Here is an 18,278-nt window from a genome sequence, read left to right as displayed (position 1 = left end):
AAAAAAACTTATTTAAGCATGTTGAAATTGCAATCTCCTAAATAGTTTTAAAAAATATTTTTCAATTTTAAGATTTTCTTTTGTAATATAACATAGGTGATTATATCCATTCTTAAGTTTGTGAAGCACAACTTAAACCGAATGAACTTCATGGTATGGGAATCAAAAGAACTTCATTATTTATAAGGGAAATTAGCAGCTATGTTCATTTATAAGTAGCTCATTACAAAAATTGGTCAATTGATAAAATATTACTAATATTAGCCAAATTAGCTATTTGGCTATTTGTAGCAAAAAAATATCAAATTGCTTTGTTTTGAGTGAGTGTTATTAGAATAGATTGGGCACAACTTAAGGAGCTTGAATATCAGTTTTGGGATGATTTGGTGAAGTTTTGAGGTGGTTTGAATTGAAAATTTGAAGTAAAAGCTGAACATGAAAAAAATGATGTGTATCACATATGTATCATATTTGTATCAATAGTGTATCACATGTATACCTATGTGTGAGATACATGCGTGATACATGTGTCGCATAAGACTTTTTTGAACTCGATTTGATTACGAATTTTGATACAAAACCAGTCCAAATCACCTCCAATCTTCCTCAAATTTTGTATATTGATTTATCTATATATTTTCAATGACCCATTGAAAAAGTTCCTTTTTTGTTTAGATTTTTGGAATATTGTATAGATTTTTGTATTTCATTACCTTATTTGCTACCCCGTCCATGAAATTTCCTTTCCGTCTTGTATGTAATGTTGCTAATCACGCTTAAAAATATGGAAGGGGATTTTTGCATGTGATTCTTTGATAGAAAGAACCCTATTATTTGGTTTTTTAATTTTTATTGGCTAATTTGGTAAGTCTATGACTAATGGCTAGAGGTTGGTAAGTTGAGATTTATTTGTGTAAGTTTTCCTATTTATAACACCAACTATTAGTAACCGAGACGATCTTATTATTTCATCTTTTTGAAATATTTATTTATTTTTCTATACAGAATTTGTTCCGGAAAGACATTAATACATGAAATGGATGAACATTACAGACATTCCAAATCTACTTCACGACTTTCAAATTATTTGACAAATTTATTGTTTCTTAAAATAGTTTGTTTAAGCATAGTCATATCGCAATCTCAAAAATATTTTATAAAATTGTATCTCGCTTTTAAGATTGCCTTCGTTTAACATATGCAATTATATTCATTCTTAAGCGGTTTTGTGAAACGCACTTAGGCGATTTAACAAGCTCTATTGTTAATTACACAAATATTAAACAATCGAGTAGGTGATTCAGAAATAATTAGGCGATTTCAGATTAATAGTAGGACAATTTCAAATGTATCATAGGCGATTATATTTATTTCTAAAGGCGATCAAATTATTTTATTTTACTAATTTGAATTAAATTTACTTATTTCATATATATAACTTAGTTAAGAAAATTTAAAACAACAAAAAGTTGTTCATAAACATTATATCCTGGGAGACTTCATTACATGAAGTTGATGAACTTCATAAACGTTTCAAAAAAAATTCCATCTATTTTCTATTTTTTTCTTCCTCATAAGTCCTTAACATCGGGTAGAAAAATACCTGAAAAATATAAAATCTCCTCAACGAAAAAAAAAGCATTTCGTAAACCTTGATGCTCAAACTTGATGGCTTAAATTGAATTGCTTGGATTGACCTATGCCTTTTCATTTTTATCATCAACTTTTTATCGTGGATGAACAAAAATTAAAAATTATTATAAGAACGGGAAAAGGGTTAAAATTATTTTAAAATTGTAAAATTCCTCTTTATACTAATTTCCTCTCCATACGTATAAAGTGCACATTTTGGTAATTATTTTTCTAAAATAAAACTCTATCTTCTCCCCCCTCATTCCCTCATCATCTTCAAAAACCTTATCAAATAAAGCCACCGGCGATGGCGACGATTGCAGCCGCCGTAGCGGCGGCTTCCTCCGCCTTCACCTCTCTCCACCTCACTCGCGCAACTCCCTACACGCGCCGCCACATTCACACTCTCATCACATCCTCACTCTCCTCTTCCTCCTCAACTGAATTCAACATATCCTTCGCTCCTCCAAAACCAAAACCCAATAAACCAGAACCCTCACTTCCCATAAACCCTAATTCCAGCTCGGACATAGCCGAACTCGGTGATCAATTCTATATCCCCTGGATTGTTCGTGATGAAAAAGGTAACCTCACTCTCCAATCGACTCCTCCGGCGCGTCTACTCCACGACATGGCTAATGCTAGCACAAGTAAGAAGAATAATAAGAAGAGCAAACAGATTGCTGCTAAAGCCGCGACGGTGGGTCCTACATCCGAGCCTAAGTATTCAAAAGCAGCTCGCCGGTTTTATAATGAAAACTTTAGAGACCCTCCCCAACGCCTCAGTAAAGTCCTTGCTGCTTCCGGAGGTAACTTTAGCATCTCTAGTTGTACCCTTTTCAACATTGTGCAAAATTAGAAACAATGTTGTAAAGTAAGGGAAGAATATTGATATTTATTTATGAGCAGATATCCGTGGAGCTAGCTTGAGTGCTACTTTCATAACATCCCATGCATGAAGATATTTGTCTAATCTTTTGAAATATTGCTAACAACATTGACAACAACTATGCCTCCATTAGGAATCTACTTGGGTTGTGTAGATAAATCCTTTATATTGATTCAGCTATGTTGGGACCCGTTTCATTACAATACTCATCAAACAAACCGTGAAAAAAAAAATACTCCCGCCGTATCATTTTATGTGATATACTTCCACTTTAGTCTATCCCAAAAAGAATACCACATTTCTACACTTAGAAACTTTACTTTGAAGTTTCATTTTAGCCTTAATGAGATGATTTATAACCTGAGATCATTTATAACCACGCAAATGTGTATGATTAGTTTTTGACCTCAAGTTTCAAAAGTTTTTCTTTCTTAAATTTCGTGGCCAATCAACCACTGCCACATAAAATGGGGCACAGGGAGTATATATATTGAGAGACTAACGACATAGATGAGGGAATCCTTCAATATGTTCTGCTCCATTATACTCATTAGATGAGAGGAGACTAAAAGAAATGAGAGAAGAGACGAAAAAGATTTGCGCTTTCTAATTGCTGATGACATAGATTGTGTTATGCGATATCTTAATATCTTAAAGAGAATTGAAGTGACATCATCAATTTCTTAAGTTGTAAGTAATAGATAGTTTCTGCTGCCATAGACTGTGTTAAGAGGGGGGGGGGGCGTTGCGTACTGAGATCACTGACTCGGTTATCAAGAAAAAAAAGTATTTGTTGTGGTGGCAATGATATTTAGAACTCAGTTGGAAGTTAGTGGTGCTAGAAAACAGAATATATTTTGTTTATGGGCTTGCTCTGTTGTTTATGTATGAACTAATAATGAGATGTAAAATGGTGAGTGTCAGCGTATCAAGAGCAATGACAGCAGCTGATAGATTATCTAAAATTGAGGTTTTGTTTTATAGTGGCATCCAGACGGAGCAGTGAAGAGCTGATTTTTCAAGGTCGGGTTACTGTGAATGGTTCTGTTTGCAAAACTCCACAGGTCAAGTTCAGAAATGCTCCCATGTTGCTAAATTTTTTAGGGTTCGACTCCGGTGCATGTTTTTTTTGGGGGGGTTATATTGTTGACATCTATTCTGCTTGTTGGCAGACTAAAGTAGATCCAGCTAGAGATGTAATTTATGTCAACGGAAATCGTCTTCCGAAGAAATTGCCTTCAAAGGTCTATCTTGCACTAAACAAGCCAAAAGGGTGTGTCTATCCTTTTCTTTTTATCATTAACACTGGAGGAGTTTGGGATTTTGATTGTTATGTCTGTGAGTCGAGTTGACTCAAGTTTAACAAAATACAGGTACATATGCTCATCCGGGGAGAAAGAAACTAAGTCAGTCATTTCCCTTTTTGATGATTTTATAAAGAGTTGGGTATGTTTTCTTCTGCTTGTATGGGTCTTTTGGAAATGTTTGTTCTTTTAATAAAACTGTGTCCTGGGATGAGCTATTTTGTATTGCTAATTTATACTAGGATTTATGTTATACACAGTGTCAGTTCTAGAAGTTGTACCCAATAAGAAAAGCTGTTACTTCTGGAGCATTGCCTGTACTAACTCATGACTTTTTATATCTGCTGTATCTTCTTATTAAAGGATAAAAGGCATCCTGGACAACCAAAACCTCGGCTCTTTACAGTAGGTCGACTTGATGTTGCCACGACTGGCTTGATTATTGTGACTAATGATGGTATAGATGACATTTTCTTTTATAATTCCTCAGCGCATGTTATTTGTGACCTCACCAAGTCTTATAAAAAAAGATAAACCTCATAAGGTTCATTTCAAATCCGCCTGCACAGTAATCTGGTTTATGCTGCTCTTGCAGGGGAGTTCGCGCACCAGATTTCACATCCTTCGTCTAATTTGTCAAAGGAGTATGTTTTTTTTTATGTTTTCCCTATTTATATGCCTTGATTTTTTTTGGGTTGGTTGTGGGGGGGGGGGATACACAATTATCCGTACACATGAAATTTTTGCGACTTTTGCTGAACTTATTTTCTGCTATTAGCTGATCTCTTTTCTTCTTCTTTAAAACTCGTGTATTGTTGAATATTTAAGCAATCCAGTTTATCTTTCTGTTGTGATCATCACTTACCAGATGATCTTGTTCTAGATACATTGCAACTATTGATGGTGAAATACATAAGCGACACTTGATAGCCATTAGTGAGGGAACAGTCATCGATGGTGTCCATTGCACCCCAGATGCTGTGGAACTACTACCAAGACAACCTGATGTACCAAGACCTCGTCTGCGTATTGTGGTACTGTTCACTGCTCAGTCACTTATCTTTGTTTGTCTATTAGAAGAGACAGCTAGCTCCATATTGTTTTCTTAAAATCCTAAACTAGTTGGTATAGGCTATTTTGTCAAAAAAATTCTGTACTTCTTTTGCTACACATTTTTTTGTTAAGTAGGATCATAGAGCAAATGAGCAGAAAATAAGAATTGATTTTGTGAAAGGATAGCAAAAGGAATAGCACATTCAATTTCTTCTCGCTATAGTCTACGAATTGATTTTGTCAGCTCTGATTTTAGTTGCTTTTTAAGTGGTTTCTGATGAACTGTTAGATGAACTGACATTCACTTCCTTTCGTAATAAACAATGGTCTACAAGAAAGTAAGTTCCACAAGATAGGCCTGTCTAGCCTGAGCAGATGCAAAGCTAGGCAACCAAGGGCTGAGGTCAGACCAGCCCAGGTTTCTCTTTTGATAATTTTTTTTCCAGATAAGGAGGTTCTCTTACACGGATACACCTGTTAGATAGACCTTGTAAATCCTAGTTCCCCCAATCTTCTGTATACTATTAGCAATGCTGTTTCGATCCACACGAGAAATAGTACTCTGTGGACCTAAATTTCTTCTTTTCCTTACGATGTAGGTTCATGAAGGACGGAATCATGAAGTTCGTGAACTTGTGAAAAATGCTGGACTTCAGGTATTTGGTTATTTCGAGTTTATTCTGTCCAACTTACCGTATAACAGATCAGATCTTAGTGAGAGCTAAAGAAAGTGATGGGTTTATGCGAAATAACACTACATCTGAAATGGCATGAGGCTTTTTCTCTCTCTACTTTCTTGAGCTCTCAGGCACACTCACCGAGGAGTCTGAGAACAAGGAATCTTGAGAATCCATAAACACCATTAGCATGTTTATTCAATTCCGACCACCCCTCTGAAAACAGTTCCGACAAACAACCTCTCACGCGCCGCCACGCGCGGCTCTTTCCGGCGAGCCAAATGCCACGCGCCGGCGCGTGAGCTCAATCCCAGCCACTTTTCAAAATTTTCTTTTTGGACAGCACGCTCGCTGGGAAATTCCGAGCACATCCTTACAATTTTTTCTGAATTCCGACAACTTTTATTTTTTCCAGTGGCGGGGAATCCTTCTCTGTCCAGAATTCTGGTTTCTGTTCTTTTATTCAAGCTTTCTAGCTCACTGTGATAACTTCCAAACAACCCCTAAAATTTCATAACCTGAGCAGCTGGTTTGTACAATATGGGAGACAACAGGATATATTTCAACGCAGGATTCAAATCTTTTGACATCACCAGTTGGAATTCCAACAAAGACACATGGTTTAAATGGGTGGAGAGAAGCCGCAACATGATGAGAAGATCATCCACGGGTAGAAAGGCAATGGAATGGATATACTTTGCACTTAAAGAAGCGTCGACAGATCAAAACAATCTAGTGAAGAGATGGAAATACAAGGAGCAAATGACAAAACATTTCTGTACTAGGAAATTTAACGCCCATGGAAGATATATGAGTATTCTTTCACTGAAGAGAGAAGGGAGGTCAGTGATTATAATCCCAGAGTTAACTTTGAATTCTGGCTGGAAAGACATAGTAGCTAAGATAGAGAGATTCATATATCAGACCACCAAGTTGAATCCCATAGTACCACCCAGAAACACTGTGGACAATTTCCCTTATGCCCAAGCAGTTAAGGAGAGTAAATGGCAATCCAATACTCTTCGAGAGGCAAGGGTCAGCACGAACAATGGCGATATTTTTGTTTTGGAACCTACTGGAGGTGAGGACACAGGTCTACTAAAAAGATGCATTATCGGGTTTTTTGGGAAAGAAATCAATGAGAGACCCACTTTAGCAGACATAAGGTGATGGGCTAGTGCTTCATGGAACAAAGCATATGCAGTAAACATGTATGAAATGACAGGCAACATGTTTCTTTTTGAATTTCCAAACAGATTCATGGCGGAGCAGATTTTGTAAGGAGAATGGAGATGGAAAAAGTTCAAGCTTCATCTGGAATGGTGGAATCATACTGCTGGATGCATTCCAAACTCACAAATTGAGGAAATATGCTGGATTAGAGCCATGGGGATTCCTTTACACCTATGGTCACAAAAGATCTTCAAAGAAATAGGAGATCTCTGTGGGGGATGGTTAGCCACTGAAGAAGAAACTGATCTCAAAAATCATCTTAAGTGGGCAAGAATCAAAATTGTTGGTGATGGCAGAAAGACTCCCAATGAGGTTGGGATTGAAAGAGACGGTATCAAATTTTTCATCCCAATCTGGGCTGAAAGTCAGACAAGATATGAGTTGAAGACGCAAGAAAACAAACAATGTTTTGAAATAGAGAGATATTTGAACAATCAACTGGGGTGCACCTTATGGCAAATCACTGATAAAGGAAAGGCAAGTGGGCAACTTGCACAAGGCTCGAGTTCGATGAATCAGAGCAGTAAAGTGACAAACAACGAGCTGAAATCCTATGACTCCGATTTAGCTGCACAAGTCATTTTTAATGATCTCTCGTGTGAGTTTTCTGATGATATTAGGCTGAAGCCTTATATTGAGGAAATGGGAGGACCTTCTTACTTGGGGGCAAAAGAGTCCTCTCCAGGGGATCCAATCCCCAATGAAAATCTTGAAAGTATGCCAAAGGCAACACTTATCAGTTGCAGTCAGCCAGAAAGTGGAGTACAGATAGCAAGACTAGAACAGAAGGCAGGGGAGCAAAGCATAAACACAAATTTGGGGAATGATCATGTTGGAAGTGCTTTGGAACATCTAAAGCAATTTAGCTCTATCCAAGATTGGGAAATCGAGGAGGTGAATCCTATAGCAGTTCAGCAACACAATCCAGTAATGGATAAAAACATGGATGCAACACTATGGGTCCATCAAAATATGATCAAATTGGGGAAAATGTTTGGAGTAGATTTTCAAGGCCATGAAGAAGAAGCACTGGAGTTGTTAATGCAAATTGACAGCTGCAGACAGGTAAGAAGGGTGGAGACAGAGTTGGAGGTGAAGAAACAAAGATTCAAAGGATCACTGGAATTAAAAGGGTTAACTTCTTTTGATGTCAAATTCAAGAGTGACGGGAAAAGGAGTAGGGGAAGAGATCTATCAATCATTTCAATATGAAGATCAAAGTAATTTCCTGGAATGTAAGGGGATTAAACGATAAGAAGAAAAGGGAGATTATAAAAAGTCAAGTGCAGAATTGGAGGGCAGACATTATATGCATGCAAGAGACAAAAGTGGAGGGGGATATCGAGGAAATAGTCAGGCAAATATGGGGTGGTAGATGGGTGAGGTATGCAAGTGTAGAAGCTAGCGGCACGAGAGGGGGGATTTTGTTATTATGGGATTGCAGAGTATGGAAAAGGGAGGTGTTACAGACTGGTGCATACACTTTGACTTGCAAGTTCGACGCTCTTTTACAGAATTTTCAATGTCACATAACAGGAGTGTACGCCCCAAATTGTAGAATAGAAAGGAAAAAAGTATGGAGAGAAATTGGTGCAGTGAGGGGACTGATGGAAGGCCCTTGGGCGGTTTGTGGCGATTTCAACGTTACAAGGTACCCTTCTGAAAAACGGGAATGTTCAAGGAGGTCCAGAGCGATGGTGGAGTTCTCGGATTTTATAGAAGATATGGAGTTGATAGATCTTCGACTTGAAGGAGGCAACTATACTTGGTTCAAAGGGGACAATCATACATCGGCTTCAAGAATTGATAGATTTCTCATTTCAGAAGAATGGGATGTAAGTTTCAGAAACATCAAGCAAACTATCCAACAAAGGTTGATTTCGGACCATTCACCTGTGGCTCTATACTGTGGTGCGTGGGAACAAGCTAAATCATACTTTAAGTTTGAAAATTGGTGGCTGAATGTGGAAGGTTTTGATGACAGAATTAGAGACTGGTGGATATCTTTCGAATTCTCAGGAAGACCTGATTACATTTTAGCTTGCAAGTTAAAAGCTCTCAAGGGCAAGCTAAAAGAATGGAGCAGAAGTTACGAAGGTAATTTGGGACTGCAAAAATCAAAATTGCTAAGTCAACTAGCAGATTTTGAGACAACACAACAACTAAGAGCGCTGACAGAGGAGGAATCAGTGAGGAAAGCAGCTACTCTAATGGAAATTGAGGAACAACTCAAGAATGAAGAAATTGCATGGAGACAAAAATCAAGAGCTCTGTGGCTCAAAGAAGAGGACAGGAATACAAAATTTTTCCATCGCACTGCAAATGCACACAAGAGAAACAACAACATTGATCAAATAATGATTCGACATGAAGTAGTCGAGGATCCAGAAAGAATAGAGAATGAGATCACTGAATTCTACAAGGAGTTATACACAGAACCTGAACAGTGGAGACCAACGGTCAATTTCGAAAATAGTTCAAGCATTTCTGAATCAGAAAGGGAGTCTTTACAGAGTAACTTTGGGGAACAAGAAGTGCTGAGAAGTCTGAAGATGTGTGCAAGTGACAAGGCTCCATGTCCAGATGGATACACAGTGGGTTTTTTCAGAAAGTGTTGGGACATTCTGAAGGAAGATATCATGGCGGTCTTTAACAACTTCCATTCACAGGAGATGTTTGAGAAAAGTTTCAATGCAACATATATAGCTTTGATTCCAAAGAAGACAGGTGCGAAAGAATTGAGAGATTTCAGACCGATCAGTCTGATAGGGAGCTTCTACAAATTGCTCTCAAAAGTTTTAACTGAAAGACTTAAGAGGGTGGTTGGGAAAATTGTCGATGCTCAACAAATGGCGTTCATCAAAGGAAGACAAATAATTGATGCAGTGTTGATTGCAAACGAAGCTGTAAACTCAAGAATTAAAAAAAAGAACCTGGAATCTTATGCAAATTAGATATCGAGAAGGCCTACGATCATGTGAACTGGAGCTTCCTACTAAGAATGTTAGAACTAATGGGTTTTGGGCAAAAATGGATTAAATGGATGAAATTTTGCATATCTACTGTAAAATTCTCCATTCTCATAAATGGATGTCCTAAAGGTTATTTTCATTCACACAGAGGTCTAAGACAAGGTGATCCTTTATCTCCATTTCTATTCATTATAGCCATGGAAGGATTGAACAACATGATCAAAACGGCTAAAGTCAGTGGATGGGTTAAAGGTTTTGAGGCAAACAGGAGTGGAGCTAACAATCTAGAGATCACACATCTCCAATATGCTGATGATACTCTAGTCTTCTGTGATGCTGAAAAAGATCAACTTAGATTCTTAAGGATCATTTTAGTTTTATTTGAGGGAGTCTCAGGATTACACATTAACTGGAGAAAGAGCAATATTTTTCCCATTAATGAAGTTAACAACATGGCGCAACTGACACAGATACTGGGAGGAGAAGTTGGGTCACTACCAACTGTTTACCTTGGGATGCCTCTTGGTGCAAGATCCAAATCAAAAGAAATCTGGAATTCAGTCATAGAAAAGTGTGAGAAGAAGTTGTCAAGATGGAAATCACAATACCTATCATTGGGGGGTAGGCTAGTTCTAATCAACTCAGTATTAGACTCACTACCCACTTACATGATGTCTTTGTTCCCAATTCCAGCAGGCATTTTACAGAGACTGGACAAACTCCGAAGATCATTCCTTTGACAAGGTAACAAGGAGAAAAAGGTCTTCCATTTAGTTAAATGGAAGACACTCACAATGGATAAAAAACAAGGTGGATTGGGGATAAGGAATTTGAAGAATCAAAGCAAGGCTCTTAGAATTAAATGGTTATGGAAGTACTCTCAAGAACCTCAATCTTTATGGGGCAAAGTGATCAAAGCAAAGTATGGTGAGGAAAATAACTGGGTGTCAAAAAAAGTCAGAACATCATATGGAGTAAGTGTGTGAAAATCCATCAGAGAACTTTGGCCTATAATGAAGAATCACTCCTCCATAAGAGTGAACAACGGAAGGAACACATCATTTTGGAATGATAACTGGTTAGGAATTGGAAGCTTAAAGGAAAGATACCCAGATATGTTTGGTTTAGCACAAAACCAGCATAAGACAGTAGCTGATATGTGGAGTCATCAAGGATGGGAAATCGCTCTAAGAAGACAGTTGAATGACTGGGAGATAACAAGATTAGCTGACCTTTACAAGGAGCTGGAAGCATTTACAGGATTACAGGAAGGTTTGGATTCAATATGGTGGAAGAGGCACAACAGAGGGGTTTACCGAGTGAAGGATGCATATAAGATTTTGAATCATAATAACCAACAGGTAGACACATGGCCTTGGAAACATATATGGAAAACAAAAATTCCATACAAGGTAGCTTGCTTCACTTGGCTACTAGCAAAGGAGGCGGTATTAACCCAGGATAATCTTATAAAAATAGGAATTTCTCTGTGTTCAAGATGTTTCCTGTGTGGGGAAAATGCAGAAACTGTCACCCATTTGTTCTACATTGCAAGATTACAGACCAACTATGGAGAATCTTTATTAGTCTTAGGGGTATTTCATGGTCAATGACATACAGGCTTAAAGATGTCCTTTATAGCTGGGAAGAAGCTGGAGCTGAAGCAACTAGTAGAGACAGATGGAGGACTGTACCGGCTTGTATTTGGTGGACAGTTTGGAGGGAAAGGAACACTAGATGTTTTGAAGATAGAAGCAATCCAGTGCAGAAGATCAAACTCAATTGTATTCTTCTTTTTTGTTTTTGGTGCAAACAGATGTACACAGAAGATACATTGACAATCATAGACATACTAGGATCTTGCTAGGTCTCAAATTAGAACATCTCCAAATCCTTTCCATGTAAATTTGGTTTTCAGTGCAACCTATGTACTGATATTTATAATATATACAATAGTTACCAATTCAAAAAAAAACACTACATCTGAAAACATAGAGTTCATATCAACATAATGCGGTGTAGCTATTAGACATGCTCAACCTTTTATTGTTGGAAGCTTACATGCTCACTTGTTTTACTTTCACTTTCGGAAAGATCCCTGGATGTATTATTAAGGATCAGCTTCATTCGTCATTCTGTCCAGCCTTGTTGCTTTCAATGTTGTGCTAGATCCATTGTTGCTACTTTGCCATGTTATTCATTAATAACTTTTCAGCTTTCCTTTTAATATAAGTTCAATTTTTTGTTCTCAATTTTCTGAAGTTACTTGTATTAACCTCAACTCTGCTGCATTTTTGTATTTCAGTTGCGTGCACTGAAACGTATACGTATAGGTGGTTTCAGGCTTCCATCAGATCTTGCGTAAGTTTGCAGTATTTCTTTCTGAATTTTTTTTGGTGACGCAGTACTATGATTAGGAAGGTCATGTTATAATGTATACTACATCTTCAACCTGTATGAAAGCTGATTTGTGCAGTTCTAGTCAGATAACACATTTAAAGCTCTCAAATTGTCAAATATTCCACGCCCAAAACACGGAGACGGGGTGTAGGTGTGCTCCCCGAAGGATAGGTTTCACTTGTCCTTCAGTTATTAACTTATTCAATATCTTTCATTAGTAAGTATGGGGAAGTCTCACATAGGTAAAAAGTGAATCAGATCTCAATATGTGACTGGGGTCCGACTGAATATTTTGTGTGTTTGGGCTCATCTGGAGCTAAGGCTGGTTGCTACGTTTGAAGCCTGAAATTACCATTTCCTATATGCTTTTCCTTTGAGCTGGTGTTTTCTCTTTATCTATATCTTATATTCACGGAGGCAGTGTCTCAGATGCTTGCAGCAAAGCAGTAAGCTAAAGCGAGACAGGGGGTTGTGGGGTTGTGCTCTCTAAAAGTTGATTGTCTTTTTGTTCTCTGCTGCAAAGAACGCTTTTGCTTCTTGTAATCAGCGTCAGTAGAACACCATTTCATTTCCTCTTTTATGTAGATATTGTTGTTAAATGATTTAGACATTTTTTGCACTATTATAGGCACACACACCCCTCCCCCTCCCCCCCCCCCCCAAAAAAAATATTAAAAAAAAAATCTGTTTTTTTCACCTTGCGATCATTATTTTCTATGTTCTGTGCTAACTGGCATCTTGCACCTTGCCTGTATTAACAGTATTTCCATTTTTCTATCCATGGCAACCTTCTAACTGCATAAAATAAAACTGGAGAAAAAGGAATATATTAAGTAGGCGTTTGGACATGATTCCAAAATTTTTTTTTCAAATTTGGAATTTCACTAAAATTTGAATTGAAGATGAAGTTGTGTTTGGTTATAATTTTTGCAACATATTTGGATGTCTTTTTTTTCAAAACCATGAAACATGATTAATACCCCACAACTTGTAAAAAATATCAAAACCACCCCAATTTGATTATCCTACTTGAAATAAACAATCAAAATGCTATTTTTTTTTTGTTTTTGATGAAGTAAGTGAATATTATTAGCCAAAGGCATCAAGAAGATGCAGATGTTACAAAGAAAAAGAAGTAGCAGCCCAAAAAAATCAACAAAAGATATATCATAAACAATCAAAATGCTATTGTTTAAAAATATGGGGTAAATTTGTAAAACTAAAAACTAGGAAATTCCCATTTTCAATTGAAAAAGTAGTGAGAACCACTTTTTCAAATTTGAAAATAGATTTTCAAGTGAAAAAGGAAAAAATGATAAGAATTGTATGTCCAAACATTGTTTTCAAAAAAAATTTTGAAAAAAAGCAAAAAAATTGTATGTCCAAATGGGCTCCAAGAAGACAGAGGTCCACTACTTCGTATGTGCACAAATAGGATTTAAAAATATTTCAAGTATGTTTCTTGAGTTGAAGGCACCTAGGTTTTAAGCTTACACTTTTCTATAGAAATGTCTTAAATGATTGTACTTGGCCGTCTCGCTATGTAACGATTTGAAAGGGAAGATTAACCATTTCACTAAAAATGGGAAGAAAGTGCAGAAAAAGGAATTAATTCAGGTATGATCAAATGAAAGAAAATTGCATTTGCACTTCTTTTGTTGACAAGTATATATCCGACGCATAAATATGATGAGGCTTTCTAACGTTCAGAGGCTTTTGTGCTTTATTCAATTTACTTGTAGGGAAGTACTTCAGATGCGTTTCCTAGTCTTGATATGTGATGTTACTTTTTTTGAATCTAATATTTGTGATTTTAGAAGCTTGTGAAATTGGAGTACGTTTTGAATGTTTTATTCCGTAGTAATGGTATAAATATGTAAATTTTCAAATTTGTTGCCATTGATCCACGAGGCCTTCAATATTTTGAACATGTGCCTTCGTGTCTCCTATATTTATGCTATTAAGACTAAAAAGCTACCAATTGCTGCATTTTTGACATGGACCTGGTTGTTACAATGGCTACATGTATTACATATAATATAGGTTTAGTGATTGGAAATTTTTGCCGCACACTTGTTTATATTGGTTTTCTGCACCCCTGGGTCGCATTTTTGCTGCCCCTTTCTTGAAATAACAACCAAGTTGCTAATTCTCAACTTTGCAGGCTTGGCAAGCATGTTGAATTAACTCAAGCTAATCTGAGGGCGTTGGGTTGGAAGAGTCAAAAGTTAGATGAGGTCAAAACCTAGTCTCCTAACTAAATGCATCAAATGGGCATAACTATCAAGGATTATGTAGAAAAATTGTCGAGGCGCGCACAAGCTGAACCAGATAAAAGGAAAAGTATTTGGTTGCGACTGGTCGGTAGCATTCACTTCTGCATGTCCCAAACCTTCCAAATCTTGAAGATCTAATGGTGTTTTAGTCATTGCAAGATGAGTTCACCATGTGTCAGCTATCATCAGAAAGTATTCCTGAAATTGGAAGCTTAGTACCTCCAATTGATACATCTCTGCCAATTAACAAGCAACAGGCCTGTAAAATTGTACATAGCACAATTATGTGGTTGATGAATGTACAATGTTTTCGATAGAGACTTGTACTAAATTTTATTTTATGTAATATTGGACTGAGTTGAGTATTTAAAAGCATAAATGACACGATATGGGCAGTGGAAAGTGGAAACTCATAGCTAATCCCAACTTGCTCGGGTTTGAGGCCTAGTTGTTATTTAATGTACATTGATGATAGGAAGTGATCCAGGTGATAGTTCTTGCCACTAGTAATTTATGCTTCTTGTTCTGTGGTTCAATTCTGATTTGGTTTATTTGCTACACAGATAATTCGCTCTTGTTGCAAAAAACTGCTGTTGGCTAAAACATGGCAGATGGAATTTCCCAATCAAGAAAACCACGTGATCTTCTGATGGGCATTCTTTAAGATTGCCGACAAATGTAGAACATAAAGAAGACCCTGTTCTTTATAAAATTTATATAAAATTAAATTTAAAATCAATAAAGCATAACTAGAACCATCTTGGATCTGACTCAATATTCTGTTGTCTTTCTCAGTAAAGTTTTAACATTGAATTCATTATATTTTTAAAGTTATGGGTTCATATTGTTGTATATTACAATATTAATAAATAATTACATATAAATTTATGCTCTGCGCCAAAAGTATTGGGTTCAGTTGAACCCGGTACCGATACCATTCGCCTCTGAAATAGTTAATCACCATTCAGTAACAAGTGTGGACAATCTTTAAAAAAAATCGGTATATCAAGATAATAATATATATTATACGAATCAAACTGCATTAACTAGCCCATAATCACATAAAAGTTTTGTTTTTATTTTAATGAGATTTTTCTTCAATAACTACATCCCCCCACAAAACTTCTCCCAATGTAAATGGCAACAATAGATTTTTTATTTTTATTTTTATTTGGAATTGACAGAGTTGAATATGACAAAAAAAGAAAAGGAGGAGAATAATGAGAATGACGAATATTTCAGAAACTATAAAGGACGTGGTCAATATCAAATATAGTAAGAGGGTTTAAGATAGTGACACACTGATATATTTGTAGAAGTAGGACAAGCTGTCTTAGGCCGGCAACCCATGTTAAAGTTCACATGTTCTCCCCCATTAATTATTATAGTTGTTTAAAAGTCCAAAATATTGGTGAATTATGTAGCTCTTTTAATTTGTTTGAAAGATTACTTCTACTATTACTAAAGTTGGAATAAATTTCTGGTTTCATGCTTCAATCTAAAGTGATTCTTTACTTGATAATTAATGCATGGTAGTTAAAAAGTGGCCATGCAAAGTTTGTAATAATTGTTTTACTTTCAGAAGGCTGTTTAAGTTCACATCAATATATAGTCAATCTTTGGAAAAAGATAATAGTGATTTCACCATTAAAGGCTTTCTTTTTCCTTTTCCAACCATAAAGATAAAAAGGGGATTCTTCTTTTCCCACTAGTAGGTATTCTTTTTTTTTTTTTTTTTTTGGAATTCTATTTGCACTTATTTGTTATCCTTGAGGGCAAAGATGTTCGTTGAACGGTTTTTCCCTAAAAAGAAATCAAACCAAGTAAGTTGATTTTTCAAATATTAGAACTAAATCAAATCAATTAAATCAGTTTTTTTCTCGATTCGGTTTATGTCGGGTTTTGTCGGGTTTTCGATTTGTTTCAGTTGTTTGGCGGTTTTTTCTTGGATATAAGACATACACTAGGCGACTACATTTTCAACGTAACACTATCAAATCAATTGCCCTTTGAGAAATCTATCGTTTACCAAGATATATTGATGATAATTGAATCAAATAGTGACAAATAATTTATGGGCTCAATTAAAAATAGATTATTTTTAACATGAAATGGATTCTTACACTTAACAAAAGAAAACACTAATCAAACTAGAATGCAAAGGTAAAGAACTGTACTAAAAGTACAAACGATTAACATCTACCATAAAATTTTAGAAACTTTGTACAAATATATATATATATATATATATATATATATATATAGGTGTAATAATAAATTTAAAATAGCTACTTTTATTGTCGGTTTGATTCGATTTTTTCCGATTATTTCTTGATTAAAACCAAAACCAAACTAAATTTAATCGGTTTTTAAATTTCAAACCCAAAACCAAATCAAACCAAACCAAAAAATATGAAATTTTTGGGTCGGTTTGATTTGGTTCGATTTTCGAGTTTTATGAACACCCCTACTTGAGGGAAGGTCATGTATTACACGGTGGACCTACGTTACAGATAGAAGGGTTATTGGCACCCAAAAAAAATCGATAACAATTCTACGTATACATTTATATGTCTTTAGAAAATAGTATATTCTAGTGGTACCACATATAACAAAAAATTAGTTGAATGCAAAATTACATCAGATAGCATTCATGAGTCACTAGTTCAATTATCCCTCAAAAACAGGATTGAGAATTACCATGCATGGTTGCTCCCGTCATTTTTTTCTATTCCACTACCTTCAAATTGTGGGTTTGCCTCTAATTACACCCCTATACCTTCTAGGACATAAAAGGAGCTTCACTCACTTGAAAAGTTGAGGGGAAAAAAATATCAAAATTTAAACTAAAGAATTAGGGGTCGTTTGGTTTGAATACGACTTATGTCGGGATAAGTTATACTGGTATAAGTTATGCCGGAATTAGTTATACTAGGATTGTTTTTTATCCATTGTTTGGTATGTTGTATTAAATATGACAATTGCATGATTTGTAAGAAGATTGTATAAGTTATACCGGTGCTAATTACCTCACCCTTATAAGATATAAGTTACGAGTTTGCTAATCAAACGAAGTATTAAGTAGGGGTGTTCAAAATCGAACCGAACCGAAACTGAAGCTTAATGGTTTATTGGTATCGGGTTAACGATTTAACGAACGGGGAACGGATTGAATTTTTTTTATTAACGGCTTATCGGTTTGGTGGCGGATTATTCAATTCTCTTAACGAATAATCCGTTAAACCGTTAAGACTATATATATAATTTATTTTTATCCATATATATATTAAATATCAAAAACCCTTCCACTTCCAGTACTCCATCTCTAACGCCTAATTCCTAAATACTCAAAAACCCTAACGCCTAAATTTCAACCAGTAGGTATGTGTACCCTACTGTATGATCTCTCTCTGCAATTTGAATGTTTTAGTTGAATGGATATTCAATAGCATATGATCTTAAATCAATAAGGAAACAATAGTTTTTCCTCCATTGAAATATTACTAGGCTACTTGTATAATGTTGCTATATGTAATGAATAAGGAAATGTTGTTTTCTCAGTTTGATGATTATGATCGCTCTTCAATGCCTATAAATAATGACTGGTACAGTGATTCCCATTCATATTCTTGCTTTTCTATGTGATGGTTGGCAACCATTGCTTCATCTTTTCACTCTACAACACATGACACACTACATCATTCTTACGTAGGCGTTAATTATTAATCAACACACTATAGATTGAAATAGGCTGATAACCGTCCGATAAGAGCTAAACCGATACTAATCTGCTTGATATCTTATCGAGTGGCTAACGGATTAATACATTTAAAAGCCGATAA

At 36.0% G+C, this 18,278-nt stretch overlaps 1 protein-coding gene across 1 annotated transcript; it reads left to right on the top strand.

Moving 5' to 3' along the window:
• Window positions 1-1,862: 1,862 nt before the first annotated feature.
• Window positions 1,863-14,823, top strand: LOC104215747 (putative ribosomal large subunit pseudouridine synthase SVR1, chloroplastic). The gene is made up of 10 exons (XM_070145634.1): window positions 1,863-2,441; window positions 3,506-3,585; window positions 3,694-3,794; window positions 3,895-3,967; window positions 4,189-4,282; window positions 4,421-4,469; window positions 4,709-4,859; window positions 5,478-5,534; window positions 12,066-12,121; window positions 14,325-14,823. Exons 1-10 carry the CDS (start codon window positions 1,940-1,942, stop codon window positions 14,407-14,409), a joined length of 1,248 nt encoding a protein of 415 aa, XP_070001735.1. The 5' UTR covers window positions 1,863-1,939; the 3' UTR covers window positions 14,410-14,823.
• Window positions 14,824-18,278: the final 3,455 nt, after the last annotated feature.

The sequence above is a fragment of the Nicotiana sylvestris genome, chromosome 5 (assembly GCF_000393655.2).
Source record: "Nicotiana sylvestris chromosome 5, ASM39365v2, whole genome shotgun sequence".
Classification (NCBI taxonomy): Eukaryota; Viridiplantae; Streptophyta; class Magnoliopsida; order Solanales; family Solanaceae; genus Nicotiana; species Nicotiana sylvestris.
The sequence above is the reverse complement of the archived record's forward strand: the minus strand, read 5'-3'. Positions and strand labels throughout refer to the sequence as shown.

Bases quoted from the DNA above. Each gene is read 5' to 3' on its own strand.
- LOC104215747 (XM_070145634.1), top strand. From the start codon at position 1,940: ATGGCGACGATTGCAGCCGCCGTAGCGGCGGCTTCCTCCGCCTTCACC. The intron at 3,795-3,894 runs GTGTGTCTATCC...AACAAAATACAG, and splicing joins GCACTAAACAAGCCAAAAGG to GTACATATGCTCATCCGGGG. The intron at 3,968-4,188 runs GTATGTTTTCTT...TTCTTATTAAAG, and splicing joins ATGATTTTATAAAGAGTTGG to GATAAAAGGCATCCTGGACA.